We start from the raw sequence: 15,300 nt of genomic DNA, 5'->3' as shown, positions 1-15,300 counted from the left end.
AAACTCAGTGTTGGTTTATGTATGGGTAAACAGACACTCTTGTATAATGGTGGTGGAAGTAGATATTTGCACTATTCTCTGTTGAGTCATTCTCAATGTGTACCAAAGTCTTTCTAATGTGTGTGCCCTTGGGCCCAATGGGCTTCAGTTCTGGGAATTTAACTTAAGGAAATAATGAGAGATCTGCTGATCTGTAAGAACAAGAATTATTGTCTATGTTGTTGAAAACTCGGAAGCATGCTAAATGTCTAGCAAAGGAAGACTAGTTAAGAAAATCTGGTGAATTCTTACAATGGAATGCTATTTGACCAAAAAGTAATGTTTTAGATGTATACTTAATATTATATTGTTGTCTGGCCACCATGCAGTACATCTGAAAATAATTGAAAATAATGTTGAATGTCAATTGTAATTAAAAAAATAACATTAAAAAAAGAAGTATACTTAATGACAAAAAAAATCCATACTATATTGAGTGTCAGGTTATTAAGTCAGTTTATGAAAAGGAATATACAGAATTATCCCTATTTTGTCAGGAACAAGAGATATACAGACTGGAGGGAATACCTGTAAATGTTAACAGTGATTATTTCTGGGCAGTGATGTTATGGGTGATTGTGATTTTCTCCTTTATGATTTTCCATGTTCTAAAATACCTTCAGTGAATATTGATCACTTTTATAAAATAAAAACCCTGATAAATGTGATTTCTTTTAGTAGTAGCTTATTTAAAACTAGACTACTGGACTTCCCCACTAAACAAGCCCTCCTTCCTGGCTTCCCTCTTTCTGGCCATGGTGCCATCAATTCAAGACCCCAGGCTTAGAACATCCTCAGAGCTTTGATTTCTTCCTCACTCCCTCTGCCAGTCACTCACTGAGTCTCATCCCTTCTTTTTTTTTTACAGAGACAGAGAAAGAATCAGAGAGAGGGATAGACAGGAACAGACAGACAGGAACGGAGAGAGATGAGAAGCATCAATCATCAGTTTTTTGTTGTGACCCCTTAGTTGTTCATTGATTGCTCTCTCATATGTGCCTTGACCGTGAGGCTTCAGCAGACTGAGTAACCCCTTGCTTGAGCCAGCGACCTTGGGTCCAAGCTGGCGAGCTTTGCTCAAACCAAATGAGTCCGTGTTCAAGCTGGCGACCTCGGGGTCTCGAACCTGGGTCCTCCGCATCCCAGTCCGATGCTCTATCCACTGTGCCACTGCCTGGTCAGGCGAGTCTCATCCCTTCTTTAGGACGTCTCTCAAATCTGCTCTTCCCTCTTGAGTCCCAAGTCAGATCAGTTCACTTCAACCAGCATTTATTGTCACAATGCCTGGATGCCACTCTGCCAGTTCAGCATTATTGGAGCCATATGCTAATATGTCTTCCTGCCCCTACTCTCTCGCTCCTTGGATCAATTAAGCACCCTGCCTCTGGAAAGATCTTTCAAAAGCACTCAAACATGTCCTAAACCTCATCATGGCTGGGGAGTAAAGCCCATACCCTTGATTTGTTCTTTAGGGCTCTTTCCAGCACGGTGCTAGGTGGGAGGTGATAAGCAGGCACATAGGAGGTGCTTGCGAAGTCTTTGACAGTGAAGTAAATCTTTTAGAATAAGGCGTGGTGTTCTCCCCACTGCCCTTCACTGTCTTGAATTTGAAAATTCCTTTTCCTTGCCTTTTGGCACTTGGAGCAGAGGCCTTGGAGCACTTGAAGTTTCACGGTGCTGCATTTGGAGACAGGAAAAGGCATCCAGGGGTGATAAAATGTTCAAGAAACTTCAAATCTGATGCCTACTATGTAGGAGGCTCCATCAAGAATGCATATTGGCTTATAGGTCTTGTGTTCCTGCAGTGTTGACTAAGAACAAACAGTGGGAAAGTTACATCTACTGTATTTGTGGGCTTTAATAAAAAGAATAAGGAGAAAAGGGTGAGGGGATGTGAAAATGGCTGAATGTAGAACAAGCCCTGAGCGATGTGGGCCACTCAGGAAACCCAGCTGTCCTCAGGTGCCCCACTGGGACCCAGAATACTCCAGTCTGGACTGAATGATGGCAGATGGTTGTGTTTCAAGGATACTGCACTGGGAGTGTGTGGAGGGTGAGATGTATGAGGGTAATGAACTTGCCAGGTGACAGTCACTGGCACCTAGCCCTGTCTTTCACTCTTGGAGTGTCTAATGGCACTAATGGGGGTGGGATCCCAAGCTGGATGAAGGAGCTATCTGGGAACCAGTTCTGACAGTGTCAGCTGCTGAGACTCCCCCACCAATGTGGCCCACCCCTCCCAGTGTGAAGGCACACCCTTATGGACCCAGTCAAAGCAGGTACAGTCCAGGCTCAGAGCTGCCTTCTAACAGCCTGGGACTTTGGCACAAATCTCCTGGCACTAACCATGCCCTTCTTGGATTACTCTTGGCACCTTTCTGGTTATGGAAATCTTGGTGTAGCCCCACTCAACAGAAACTCTTGACGGCTTCCCTAGCCCACCCCTCTTGTCTGTCCAGCTCGCTGTCTCCAGCTTTCCTTCTCCCTCTTCCCCTCCCTTGCTGCCGTTGGCAGTTAGCACATTTTTTTTAGTACATGCAGGCTCCTTTTGTCCTTCCCCCTGGCACCTTGGAAGCCTGCCCCAGTTTGACGTTCTCTGTTTTGTAAAACCATTAACAGTAAGAAGCTTTGGGACATGCAGGCAAGCAAAGACCTTCTGCTTTCCAGGGCTGCAAATGGCTTGGCTGGTTCCAAAGGAAACAAGGGGACCAGAGAAACAAGGAGGCAGTCCCTCTTGCTGGAGTGAGCCCTGAGTATGCCATGACATCACGTGTTATTTGGGAAGTCTGATTGGAAGGATTACCTCCCAAAGCAATAAGAACAGCAGCTCCTGTTGGTGGGGTGCTCACCTCGTGCTGAGTGCTTGAGGAGCATTGTCCTATGTAATCCTCACACCAGTCCTGTGAGGTAGGAACTACTACCTCCTGATTTTACAGATGGGGACACTTCGAGAAGTTACATAACTTGTCCAAAGTCAGAAGGTCAAGGAGGTGGGACTCTTAATTCAGACGTGCCTGATTTCAAAGCTTAGTCTCTTTTTTCCCCCCACTTAAATGTTTTTCAATTACAATTTACATTTAATATTAGTCTGTATTAGTTTCAGATGTACAGCAAAGTGTTTATAAAAAATCATATCATTTACATAGTGGTCCCGCCCCCCGCCCCCGCTGCTTCAAGTACTTGCCTGGCCCTGTACATAGTTATGATATTATTGACTCTATTCCCTATGCTGTGGTCTACATCTCTGTGACTGTTCTGTAACTACCAATTTGTACTGCTTAATCCCTTCACCTTTGTCACTCAGCCCCCAACCACCCACCCCTCTGACAGCTGTCAGTCTGATCTCTGTATCTATGAGTCCGTTTCTATTTTGCTTGTTTGTTTTGTTCATTAGATTTCATATATAAGTGAAATCATATGGTGTTTGTCTTTTTCTGACGGGCTTATTTCACTGAGCATAATGTTCTCCAGGTCCATCTATGCTGTTACAAAGGGTAAGATTTCCTTGTTTTTTACAGTTCAGTAGTATTCCATTGTGTATTCCAGCTTTTTTATTCACTCGTCTACTGGTGGACACTTGGGCTATTTCCATATCTTGTCAAAGCTTAGACCCTTGACCTTTACACAGTACCACCATTGTAGATCCCTAAAATGCCCTAGAGCAGGGCTCGGGAAACTATGGCTCGCGAGGCAGATGTGGCTCTTTTGATGGCTGCATCTGGCTTACAGACAAATTTTTAATAAAAAAATAATAACATTAAAAATATAAAACATTCTCATGTATTACCATCCATTCATTTCCTACCGCTCATGTTCATGGTTGCGGGTGGCTGGAGCCAATCACAGCTGTCCTCCGGGACAACACCAAATTTTTATTGGATAATGCATAACATACACGGGTCGTTGTATGGCTCTCATGGAATTACATTTTAAAATATGTGGCGTTCATGGCTCTCTCAGCCAAAAAGGTTCCCGATCCCTGCCCTAGAGAGAAGAGTACCGGAAATCCCTTTGTAATATTTACTGAACACTTACGCATGTACCAGGCATTGTTCTATGTTTTGTTACATGTATGAGCATATGTGAATATCCCAATCACCTGTAAGATAAGTAATATTATTTCACATGACAGACAGAGATGGAAACAGTCTCTGAGAGGTCACCCGGCTTGTAAATGATTTGCGTTGAGAGTCAACCCAAGTCTCTGAGCCTCCGATGCCAGCGGTCTCATACCCTAAGCCTACTCTGCCGCTGCCTCCCTGGAGTTTGCTTTGTCTGAAACTATGGTGCCATTCACTATGGAGCCTAGGTGGTGTTACTTCTTAACACGGAGACTATTTGGATGGAGAAGTGAGGCCCAGATTGGTTGTAAGCACGGTTTAATTTTCTCTACTCCCTCCCCTTCCAAATTAGGATGAAGATTGCCGAACTGTCCCCCTGGATGGACATGTGGGGTTTGACAGCTTGCCTGACCAGCTGGTAAATAAGTCAGTCAACGAAGGTTTCTGCTTCAACATCCTGTGTGTGGGTGAGTATTTCCATAGCAGATAATCCTATTACAAGATATGGATCCTTAAAAGCTAGATGTGGTTTTGCAGGTAATTAAGTTAAATACTATGCCATTCTTACCTACTTGCAAGAATGTTTCCCCCCACCTCCTTTCTTCTTTTATCGCTCTGCTTGTTCTTGTAAACAGCTGGCTATAATGACGTTTTCCCCCAGGTCAGACCAGAATATGGGGTCATAACTTGGGGAAACTGAGCTGTGTGACACCCAGTGGAAATTCTGCAAGGGAGCTGGCTGGCTCAGCTCTAGCTGCCAGCTTCATTTGGACTGCAGAGAACAGGAGCCAGGGCAGAACTGGGAGGGAGGAGATGGCTGCAGAAAGATGCCTGCCTACCAGCTGGGGGCAGTGGGTTGGGTCTCTCTGTTTCCTCTGCAGCCCTGCTGTGCTTGCTACAATTGGAGCTCAAGTGCGGGGACCACACAGCTGCGTGTAAATTTCTTTCATTGCCTTTAAGTATATCTCTGCCCGTACCTTTAGTCTCATGTGAGAACCACATCTTAGTCACGCCTGATACGCTAATCATAGCACAGAGAGAGTTCAATAATGTGAAGGGAATGAAGGAGTTAATCCCACAGGAACCACTTACTACACTTCTCAAACACTATCTCATACGTATTATCAGTTTGGGTCCTTACTACGGCTTTGAGAAATGAGCAGTGAGTAGTGTTTGTATCAACAACGAACAGGTGGAGACCCAGAAGCGTGGAGAGTGTAAGGGACTTACTTGAAGCAACAGAGAATAAGTGGAGATAAGTACCCAGGCCTGGCTGACCCTTTGTCCCTCTCTCTGCTTCTCTAACTGCTGCTAGGAACACGTCTGGAGAACACAAAAGCATTTTGGAAACTCAAGCACCAACCAAATATGAGGAACTGAAGTTCTTTGACATTCTTTTTTTTTTATTTTTATTTTAGTGAGAGGGGATGGAAGGACAGACAGACAGGAAGGGGGAGGGATGATAAGCATCAACTTGTAGTTCTGGCACCTTGGTTGTTCATTGATTGCTTTCTCATATGTGCCTTGACTAGGGGGAATACAGCAGACCGAGTGACCCCTTGTTTCAGCCAGCGACTTTGGGTTCAGACCAGCATCCTTGGGCTTTAAGCCAGCAACCATGGGGTCATGTCTATGATCCCAAGCTCAAACTGGCAAACCTGAGCTCAAGTTGGCAACCTTGGGGTTTTGAACCTGTGTCTTCAGCATCCCAGGCCAATGCTTTATCCACTGCACTACCGCCTGGTCAGGCTTTTTTTTTTTTTCTTTGACATTCTTTAAGAATTTCTCCTTGGACCTTAAAAAAATCCCCAAATTGCAAACACGATTATAGCATATAATTTTCATTATACAGTGCAGTAACGCATACCTGCATATTTTCATTGACCTACTTCCAAACCTTAATAATTACATAATACCATAATAAAAGCAATTTTCATGCTGGTTGAAACACTCAGACATTTCTGCTAATTGCCGTTTCTTATTTTGTATAGAGCGTATGGGGAACTCATTCATGTTGAGGATCTGAGCCACTTCTGAATCGGATATTTTACTTTTTAATGTAGTTAAAAGTTCTGTTTTCTAACAAGGGTCATTCATTTTCTTCTCCCTACTCCCAGCACTGTTCTAGATCATCTCCTGTAGGAGACACCTGCACAGTCAAGGGCAAGTGGAGAACAATGAAGTCACTTCTAAGTCTGGATGGCAGGCAGTCAGCTAGGATCACTCAGTAGCTAAATGACTAACTCCCACACACCAGCTTTGGAACCTATGAAATGAAAATATGTGCTTCACACAATTTCATATCATGGGCCTTAGAGTCCAGATCTAGGCTGTTAATTCATCAGATGCCAGAAATCCTCTGGTGGTTATGACGAGTTGCTACTAGTCTCGAGAAGGATACAAAATAAATAGAAGTCATGATGATTGACATCCAGATCGAATGCGATCACATCTATTAGCACTGCCAGATCTCTCCAATCTTTGGCTGATGCCCCATTTATTTTACATAGTATTTGATTAGCGAAAATTTCCACGCAAGCGTACTGGATTCTCTTGGCATCCCTCCCAGAGCTCTGTGTGACCTATACTGAAGATGAGGAGATAGATGAGAAGTGAAATGACAGACCCACACAAAGCAACCTGTCGACCCATCGGGTGGGCTGGTAGTGCTTTCGGAGGGAGGCCGTGTAAACCAGAATAGCTCTCTGAGGGTGGATGTGTAGAATAATTGGACATGCAGGTCACTGGCGCCCCTACGGCCCAGAGGAAAAGGCCGCCAAGCTCATGGCAGAGCGAGTGGGAGAAACCCTTATCCTTGAGTTCCTGTCCAGGCATCTTACGGCTATGGCTGCTTCAGCGTGTTACCTGCTGGGATGGCCTTGCTCAGCTTCCTGGGACAGACCCTCCCAGAGGGGATGGCTAGGAAGGAGACCTTCATCCCCACGCAGTCACCCTGTCTCTTTCTTTCTCCTCATGTCAAGTTTCAGAAAATAGCTGCCCTAATAGCATCTCTCTCAGCCTTGCAGGTACAACCATTAGATGTACCAGCTTGGACTGGTTTTTTATTCTTCATTCCTGATCCAAAAGAGACTACGACTCATGCAGTCTGCTATCCGACTGTGCTTACAACCCTGTGATTGCTCAGAGAACCCACAATTTGGGCCACGGTCACACGCAGCTGAGAGCGGCTCTAAGGCTGCACTCTCAGCCCAGCCATGGGCTCGCTCCTATTGCTGACTCGGCGAACAGTCCGTAGCTTGGCTGCTGAAGGTGATCTTTTCTCTCATAGGACTTTCAGTGACCACGCTCTCCTGCCTGCCTACCACCTGTGCATAACTGTCAGGTTTACTCCCTTAATGACTGTTTGGGTATAGAATATGTTCCCTCAAAGGATTTTCTTTTCTTTTCCAACAGGGCATTTTAAACGCAAAATTATGGTAGCACTAGCTTCCATTGTTAACAGAGACCTAGGCTACTTTTAGCACAGTATTATTTCTCTTGGTGCTGAGCTGCTGGGCATCGGCACAAGCCCAGCAGAGTGGGTACCCGCCATGTGTATGTACCTGGGTGCACGTGCACGTGTATATGGTCTGTGCATGGGCACATGTGTATGTTGGGATTGGGAGAGAGAATTTTTATGAATCCAGAGCCCGATTTATATGTCAAGGTACCAATAAATGCCACCTATAATCACTGTTTTTAAAGGGCTAGGCACACGGGCGTAAGCATATTATAACTCCTCCAATAGATTCTCTAGGGTTGACACTAATTACTGAGTGGGGTGAGGTCTCCCTCCCGACATAGAAGTGCCTACTAGTCCCGTACCTTTGGAAATATCTATGATCCTAGGATGTAGCACTGGAGGCCTCAGAGGAGCCACCAGATCAGCAGGACAAATATTCTGCTGGGAAAGAGCCCCAGAGACTCAGCCCTCCGAATGTGCCAGCAGTGGTCATGCCTGGGAGGAGCACGAAGGGTCATAACGATAATATACTTTGAAGCTGCTCGGGATTCGAGGCGCAACTGTGCTCTGTGGAACTTGGGGGGGGGGCGCACAAGAGAATCAGGATTGAAGTTCACTAAAGGAGCAGTGGAAGGGTAGCTAGCACTCTGTCAGGGTCAGGGGTCCATTGGAGGGGCATGCGGGTCAGTGTCTCACCATCTGCACGCAGGAGAAGGATTGCCACAGTTTGCAACATTTGCCTATTTCCATAGCGTCCTTTCTCCCACTGTAGCTGTTTCTTCGTTTCTCCCACGGTAGCTGTTTTTTTGCTGCCGACCTGACATCACTGCGCATGGGCTCGGGAAGAGCTGCAGGAATCTGGGCAAGCCAGCCCAGCACAGCAGTTTGCCAGGGCAGTGTAAGATCAAGAAGGAGAAGGCAAGGTCACTGAGCCAGGCATGACCTTGTCCCTGGCCATAGGTTCCTCTGGCCAAACGGAGCTCCTGGAGCATTTCCGTTTGGACACCTCCCTTTTGAACTCAGAGGCATTTCTTTTGGTTTATTCCAACATCCAGAGCTGGGAGGGACTTTAGCTCCATGTGACTGTGAGCTTTATGTGAGCAGGGATTGGGACTGTCTTGTTCATTGCTGTATCCTCAGCCCCTAAAACTGTGCCTGGCCCCTAACACGGGCTTTGTTAATATTTGCTGAATGACCGAATGAACCAACATATCATGCCTATGGGATGCATTGGGGCATATTGGTTGTAAACATATTAGAAATTGCTAGGATCCCATGATCCTAGATATAGCACCGGAGGCTTCAATGTTAAACTGCCTTGATTAACGCACTGACTCTGCCACTCACTACTTTGTAACCCTAGGCCAGTGCTTCATTTACATTATATGGATGAGGAAGGGAAGGCACAGAAAGGTTGAGAACAGGGGAAAATGCACCTGGCTAGGAAGTGGCTTGGTTAACCCATCTGTAAATTAAAAGACCATAATATATCTACCTCTTAAGCTTATTTCAGGGATTAAATTTAAAAAAATGAAGTATTTACAGCACTGCCTGGCACATAGTAAGTGCTCCTTAAATGAGAGCTATTGTTATTACTATTCTAACCTGCTCATCTGTGGCAAAGGAGACGGGGCCCAGAGAGGGGACCGGGCTCTGCTCAGGTCACACAGTTAGTGATAACCTGGCTGGAACCCTGCATCTCATCACTGGCAAGGGCTTATTGCACAAGGTGCCAGAGGATACAAATGTTACCAGCAGAGGAGGAAAAGTGCTAAGGTTTTCTTTGTTTTGGTGGTTTTTAACTCAGGGTACAGAGGTCAGCATCGGACTATCCCGGGAAGTATAATTTGAAAAGGCATATTTCATAGTATGTGTTTTACACTGCAACTCTTTTTTAAAAATCTGGCGCTTCCAGAATACTATCTGCATTCAGCACAGTGACTTGAAACCCTCTTGGCTGGTGGTGATGGCTTCCGAAGGGTTAAGAAACCCTGCTCCGTTATGAGGAGGGAGGAGCAGAGAGAAATTGACCCCTGGGGACTCCTCAGGTTTCCTGCGGAATCCAATTGCCAAGTCCCCACCTTCCTGCAAGGGTGTGGAATTTGCTGACCTGATCTGAATTAGGCCACATGTGCCCTCCCTGGGAAGGGACAGCATCCTAGGCTCAGATTGAGCTTGTGCCAGCTACTGAGAGAGGAGGCCACCTCCCCCCTAGGCTCCACATTCATGGAGAACTGGATGGGAGCACTCAATAGCCATGGGCCGAGCTCACTTGATTTTGTGCCCTCTCCTCATGTTGCATTTATCACGATTCCCCAGACACCCACGGGTTCTTTTCTTCCAGACATTCGTCATTGGGCATCTAGTTTCCACAGCCCTTTTGTGCTGGCAGGCATTGGGATGGTCATTTTCCCTGCTGCCCCGCCCTGCCTGCCTGCCTGCCTCTATTTCTTCAGCTGAGCAAACAGGGTGGGCCCCGCACTCTGCAGTCCTGCTCCAGAGGCTTGTATGAGCCTGTGCTGGGCACTCTCTGGAGTACAAGAAGCTGTCCCCTCCCCTGCTCTCTGAGAATCCTTAAGACCGGAGAACCAGGGAGCCAGCTCTGGGTGCTGGAGTGGCGGCAGGCCCCACCATTCTCTGGTTGCTGCAGGGCGTTTAGCAAAGAGCTCAGGGAACAGAAGAGGGCGTGGAGATGGAAAATTCATTTGTTGCCTTCGAAGACAAGCTAACGTGAAGCTTGAACCTGCGCGCCCAGCGGGAAGGCGGGTTAGGGTGAAGGAGCCACCCTTCTGCTTCCACCTCAGAGATGCTGGCCCCGTTTGCAGTTAGTTGCACCCCCCCTTGGACGAGGAGGGGGTGATACATTCCGTTGCTTGGCCAAGTCTGTCACCTCCCATTGCAAAGGCCTCACCTCACCAATTTTTCTTGGGACCCAAATATTTCCTGTTCCTTTAGGGAAGAACAAAGGGGCCTCTTCTGGTAGAATCTTTGCTGCTAATAGGTATAGCAGACCCTGGCTGGAAACATGATCTGTGTGAAGAACCATTTTCCTGCACCCTGACAATCAGCCCCATTAGTCAGACCTAGCTAGAAAATTGGGTTGAGGGCTGGGTAGCTGGCAGAATTGAATGTTCTCCTTGTTCTGTCTCTTACCAACTCGCCACACACAGAAGCTCTCATCTTTAACAGATATTTTAGAAAGCACCTCCTGCATTCATAGCTTATTTTGGGGGGAGAAAGGACATATGGAAGATGCAAAACTAGACATACCCAGAGGGTGGAAGGTAGATGGACCATTTGCAGTTGCACATTATAGAGCTCTCACTCTAGGCCTGGCCTGCCTTGCAGATATGTGCTGTCAGTCATAAGGGGGGATCACCCAATGCAAACCACTCCTGACTGTAAAGACAGCCAACACTCACTTCTCAAGTGTTGGGAGGAGGAGGGGAGACGAAGGGTGAGGATGGCAGGATGGCAGGGTAGGCTGGGTGTTTGAAGGGCACTCCAAAGTAACTGACTGCTGGATCTTGTATTCCTGAATCATTTGGGATGGGGGTGGGGACTCAGACACAGTCTGGATCCGAGGAGATTGTACGCAGATACAGTGCCCAGCCCAGCTTTTTTTTTATTTTTTTATTTTTTTTTATTAAGTTCGACCGTCTTCTCAGCGCTCCGCCAGGGCCGTGGGCCGACCCCGGCGGGGCCGATCCGAGGGCCTCACTAAACCATCCAATCGGTAGTAGCGACTGGCGGTATGTACAAAGGGCAGGGACTTAATCAACGCAAGCTTATGACCCGCACTTACTGGGAATTCCTCGTTCATGGGGAATAATTGCAATCCCGATCCCCATCACGAATGGGGTTCAACGGGTTACCCGCGCCTGCCGGCGTAGGGTAGGCACACGCTGAGCCAGTCAGTGTAACGCGCGTGCAGCCCCGGACATCTAAGGGCATCACAGACCTGTTATTGCTCAATCTCGTGTGGCTGAACGCCACTTGTCCCTCTAAGAAGTTGGGGCCCAGCCCAGCTTGTGGCCTCACATCTGATGTCTAACTTCATGCCACCAGTTTCCCTCCAATGTCCTCATTCCCTGAACTCTCCTTTGCTTATTGCAGTGGCTTGACATCACTTAGATCTTCCAGAAATAACGTCCCCAAACCTTCAGCAGTCCCCCACGGCCTTTCCCCTACTTGTCTCTTTGGTGTGAAAGTCAAGACTTTTGAAATCCCACTGGTTTAATTTATTAGTACCTTGCAGCCTATTAGTTAAACAATCAAATGACTGCCTTGTTTGGAATTTAAGGGGAAGAATAATTTGTAGCCTGCTGAATTCTCACCCTGTTCTCACCCTGAACCCCCTGAGAGGAGAACCTAGGGCCACACAGTCTCCCCACTGGGGTACACGTCCAGGCATTTGCAGAGTGCTGTCTGGTCCTGGCAGGGAGGTGACATGGTGACTGAGAGGATATTTATTTGATGAAGGACTAATGTCCTTCTCTTTTTAAAATTTAAAATAAGCCTTCAATTTATTTTTTTTTTAGCAAACAAGCGAGAGAGAGAGAGAGAGAGACAGAGGAAAGGAGAGGAATGAGAAGCATCAACTCGTAGTTGCAGCACCTCAGTTGTTCATTGATTGCTTTCTCATATGTGCCTAGACCAGGGGCTCCTACCAACCCATTAACCCCTTGCTCAAGCCAGCGACCTTGGGCTCAAGCGAATGACTCTGGGCTTCAAGCCAACGATCATGGATCATTTTGATGTTCCCACACTCAAACCAGTGACCCTGAACTCAATCAGATGAGCTCATGCTCAAGCCGGCCACCTTGGAGTTTTGAACCTGGGATCTCATCTAAACATTGCACCACCACTGGTCAGGCAACTTTTACTTCTTATTACAAAACCTATTCATGTTCCTCTTAGAAAGTTCAGAAAATGCATAAAAAACATAAAGAAAGAAATGAAAACCACATATAACCTTACTACCCAGACATAAACATTGGTAAGAATATATTGTATTTCCTCCCAGTCTTTTTCTAATCATAACTGCCTCTCAATCATTGCCTAACATTTTCTTTTTCTAACTATGAAAGCAATGTGTACTCAGCTGTCAAATAAAAAAAAAAAAAAATGAGGAATGGCCTGACCAGGCGGTGGCGCAGTTGATAGAGCATCGGACTGGGATGCGGAGGACCCAGGTTCGAGCCCCGAGGTCGCCAGCTTGAGCGTGAGCTCATCTGGTTTGAGCAAAGCTCACCAGCTTGGACCCAAGGTCGCTGGCTCAAGCAAGGGGTTACTCGGTCTGCTGTAGCCCCCCGGTCAAGGCACATATGAGAAAGCAATCAATAAACAACTAAGGTGTCGCAACGAAAAACTGATGATTGATGCTTCTCATCTCTCTCCGTTCCTGTCTGTCTGTCCCTATCTATCCCTCTCTCTGACTCTCTCATCTCTGTCTCTGTAAAAAAAAAAATGAGGAATGAAAGAAAAATTACTCCAATCCCACTCTCTTGAGATGACTATTGCTAATATGGTGATGCAGCTCCTTCCAGTTTTGTTTCACTTATCTGAGATCAAACAGTCCATGCAGTTCTGTATGCTCTTTACTTAGTATCTTATCATGTCCTCTTCCTCATGTTAATGAATATGCATCCAAAACGTGATGTGGACTAGCTTTACTGTCACTGTGCGAATGGACCGTAATCTATTCTTTTGCTTTTCAGGAGAGACAGGTTTGGGCAAGTCCACACTCATGAACACCTTGTTCAACACCAAGTTCGAAGGGGAGCCGGCCACCCACACAGAGCCAGGTGTTCATCTTCAGTCCAATACCTATGACCTCCAAGAGAGCAATGTGGGGCTGAAGCTCACAATCGTTAGCACGGTGGGCTTTGGTGACCAGATCAACAAAGAAGACAGGTAAGAAGCGGGTGGGATGGGGAGGCTGGTGGGAGGCCACCGGGAATAGCTCACCACAACGGTCCTCCAGAGACCACAGATGCCATGGCCCTGCCTAGACCTCCTCTCAGAATGATGTGGGTGGGCAGCAGATTCCCTTGTAAGTGCCATCTCCACCCTGGGCACCCTTCTATAGCAACTGTTCTACTCCTTGCATTTTGCCAAAAGAAGGCTGTCTTTACAGCATGCGCCAGTGAGGTCTCCATTCCATTTTTCAGGCATTTGTTGAACTCCCACCTTGTGTCAGATACTGCTGTGCTCTGAACAATCTGAAAAGCAATGACTTTGTCTCTGCCCTTGAGGCACCCACAGGAAATACTGGTTCTAAACAAATCAGTTACAATGAGTGTGATATGGTCTGTAAAGGACAAAGATAAAGAACAAGTTACAATGAGAACATGAAGGAGAAGACAGTCAATTCCTTGTGGGGAGGTCAGGGAAACCTTCACAAACGAGGTGTTCCCTGAGCTGGCCCTTAAAGAATGAGCTGTTTTTCCAGACAGACAAGGCCAAGGAGGGGAGGGCATCCCAGGTGGGGGAAACTGCTTGTACAAAGGCAAAGAGGTGTAGAAGATTGTGGCATATTCTAGGGAACTGAAGGTTGCTCTCTTTGGCCAGACCAGAGGCAGAGTTACTGTAAAGCAAATGAAACTTAAGCTTCAGGGCCCTCATTTACACAGGCCCCTTTTCAAAGTACTATAACTAATTTTTAGTCATAATGTTATATTATCTTTCTTAGGGGGCCCTTCAATTCATATAAGGTTAAGACCCCACAAAACATGGGTCTTCCCCTGAGCTAGTGCCTGGAGTAAGCTGGGGGAAAGGAGGGAGGTGAGCCTGAAGATGTAGCAGGAGCCAGCCCCTGGAGGGATTTGTAGAAGGTGCACAGGTGGAGCCACTGAAAGGTTTAAAGAAGTAGAATGAATGGTGTCATCTGATCAGCCTTTGAAGAAGGTACTTTGAAATAGACTAGAGAGTAAGAAGATCAATTAGGAGACTATTGGACCAATTGAACTAGGCCAGAGGTGAATCAGGTGATAAGATAGGGATAAGGAGACAGATTTGATAAACATTGAGTAGGTAGAGCCAGACTGGTGGTGGTGCAGTGGATAGCGTGTAGACTGAGGACCCAGGTTTGAAACCCTGAGGTCACCAGCTTGAGCGCAGGGTCACTGGCTTGACTGTGAGATTATCGACATGATCCCATGGTCATTGGCTTGAGTTTGGGACTATCGACATGATCCCATGGTTGCTGGCTTGACCCCATGGTCTCTGGCTTGAGCAAGGAGTCATTGCTTGATGGTGCCCCCGGGTCAAAACACGTATGAGAAGCAATCTGTGCTTCTCATCTCTCTCCTTTCCTATCTCTCTCTCTCTCTCTCTAAAAAAAAAAAAAAATGTTAAGTCAGTAGAATCAATAGGACTTGGAGTGGTGTTGTGAAGGCAAAGAGGAATCTAGAATGAGGCCCAGATTTCCAGCTTTGAAGAGTAACAGATGGTAGAGGCATTCAGTAAGAGAGGATAAGAAAACCAGCTTTAAAGGAATCAGCTCTGCCTGACCAGGTGTTGGCACAGTGAATAGAGTGTCGGACTGGGATGCGGAGGGCCCAGGTTCGAGACCCCGAGGTCTCCAGCTTGATTGTGGGCTCATCTGGTTTGAGCAAAGCTTACCAGCTTGGACCCAAGGTCACTGGCTTGAGCAAGGGGTTACTCAGTCTGCTGAAGGCCCACGGTCAAGGCACATATGAGAAAGCAATCAATGAACAACTAAAGTACCACAAC

The 15,300-nt window shown here is 46.6% G+C and overlaps 1 protein-coding gene across 4 annotated transcripts in view; it reads left to right on the top strand.

The window, feature by feature from the left end:
- SEPTIN6 (septin 6) overlaps positions 1-15,300 on the top strand; it is a 79,379-nt gene that overhangs the window by 12,686 nt on the left and 51,393 nt on the right. For all 4 annotated transcript variants that reach the window (XM_066356126.1, XM_066356124.1, XM_066356125.1 and 1 more), the window contains exons 2-3: positions 4,453-4,567; positions 13,284-13,479. In XM_066356126.1, coding sequence (XP_066212223.1) covers positions 4,453-4,567; positions 13,284-13,479 — 311 coding nt within the window. The remainder of the gene's footprint in view (positions 1-4,452; positions 4,568-13,283; positions 13,480-15,300) is intronic.

The sequence above is a fragment of the Saccopteryx leptura genome, chromosome X (genome assembly GCF_036850995.1).
Source record: "Saccopteryx leptura isolate mSacLep1 chromosome X, mSacLep1_pri_phased_curated, whole genome shotgun sequence".
Lineage (NCBI taxonomy): Eukaryota > Metazoa > Chordata > Mammalia > Chiroptera > Emballonuridae > Saccopteryx > Saccopteryx leptura.
The sequence above is the reverse complement of the archived record's forward strand: the minus strand, read 5'-3'. Positions and strand labels throughout refer to the sequence as shown.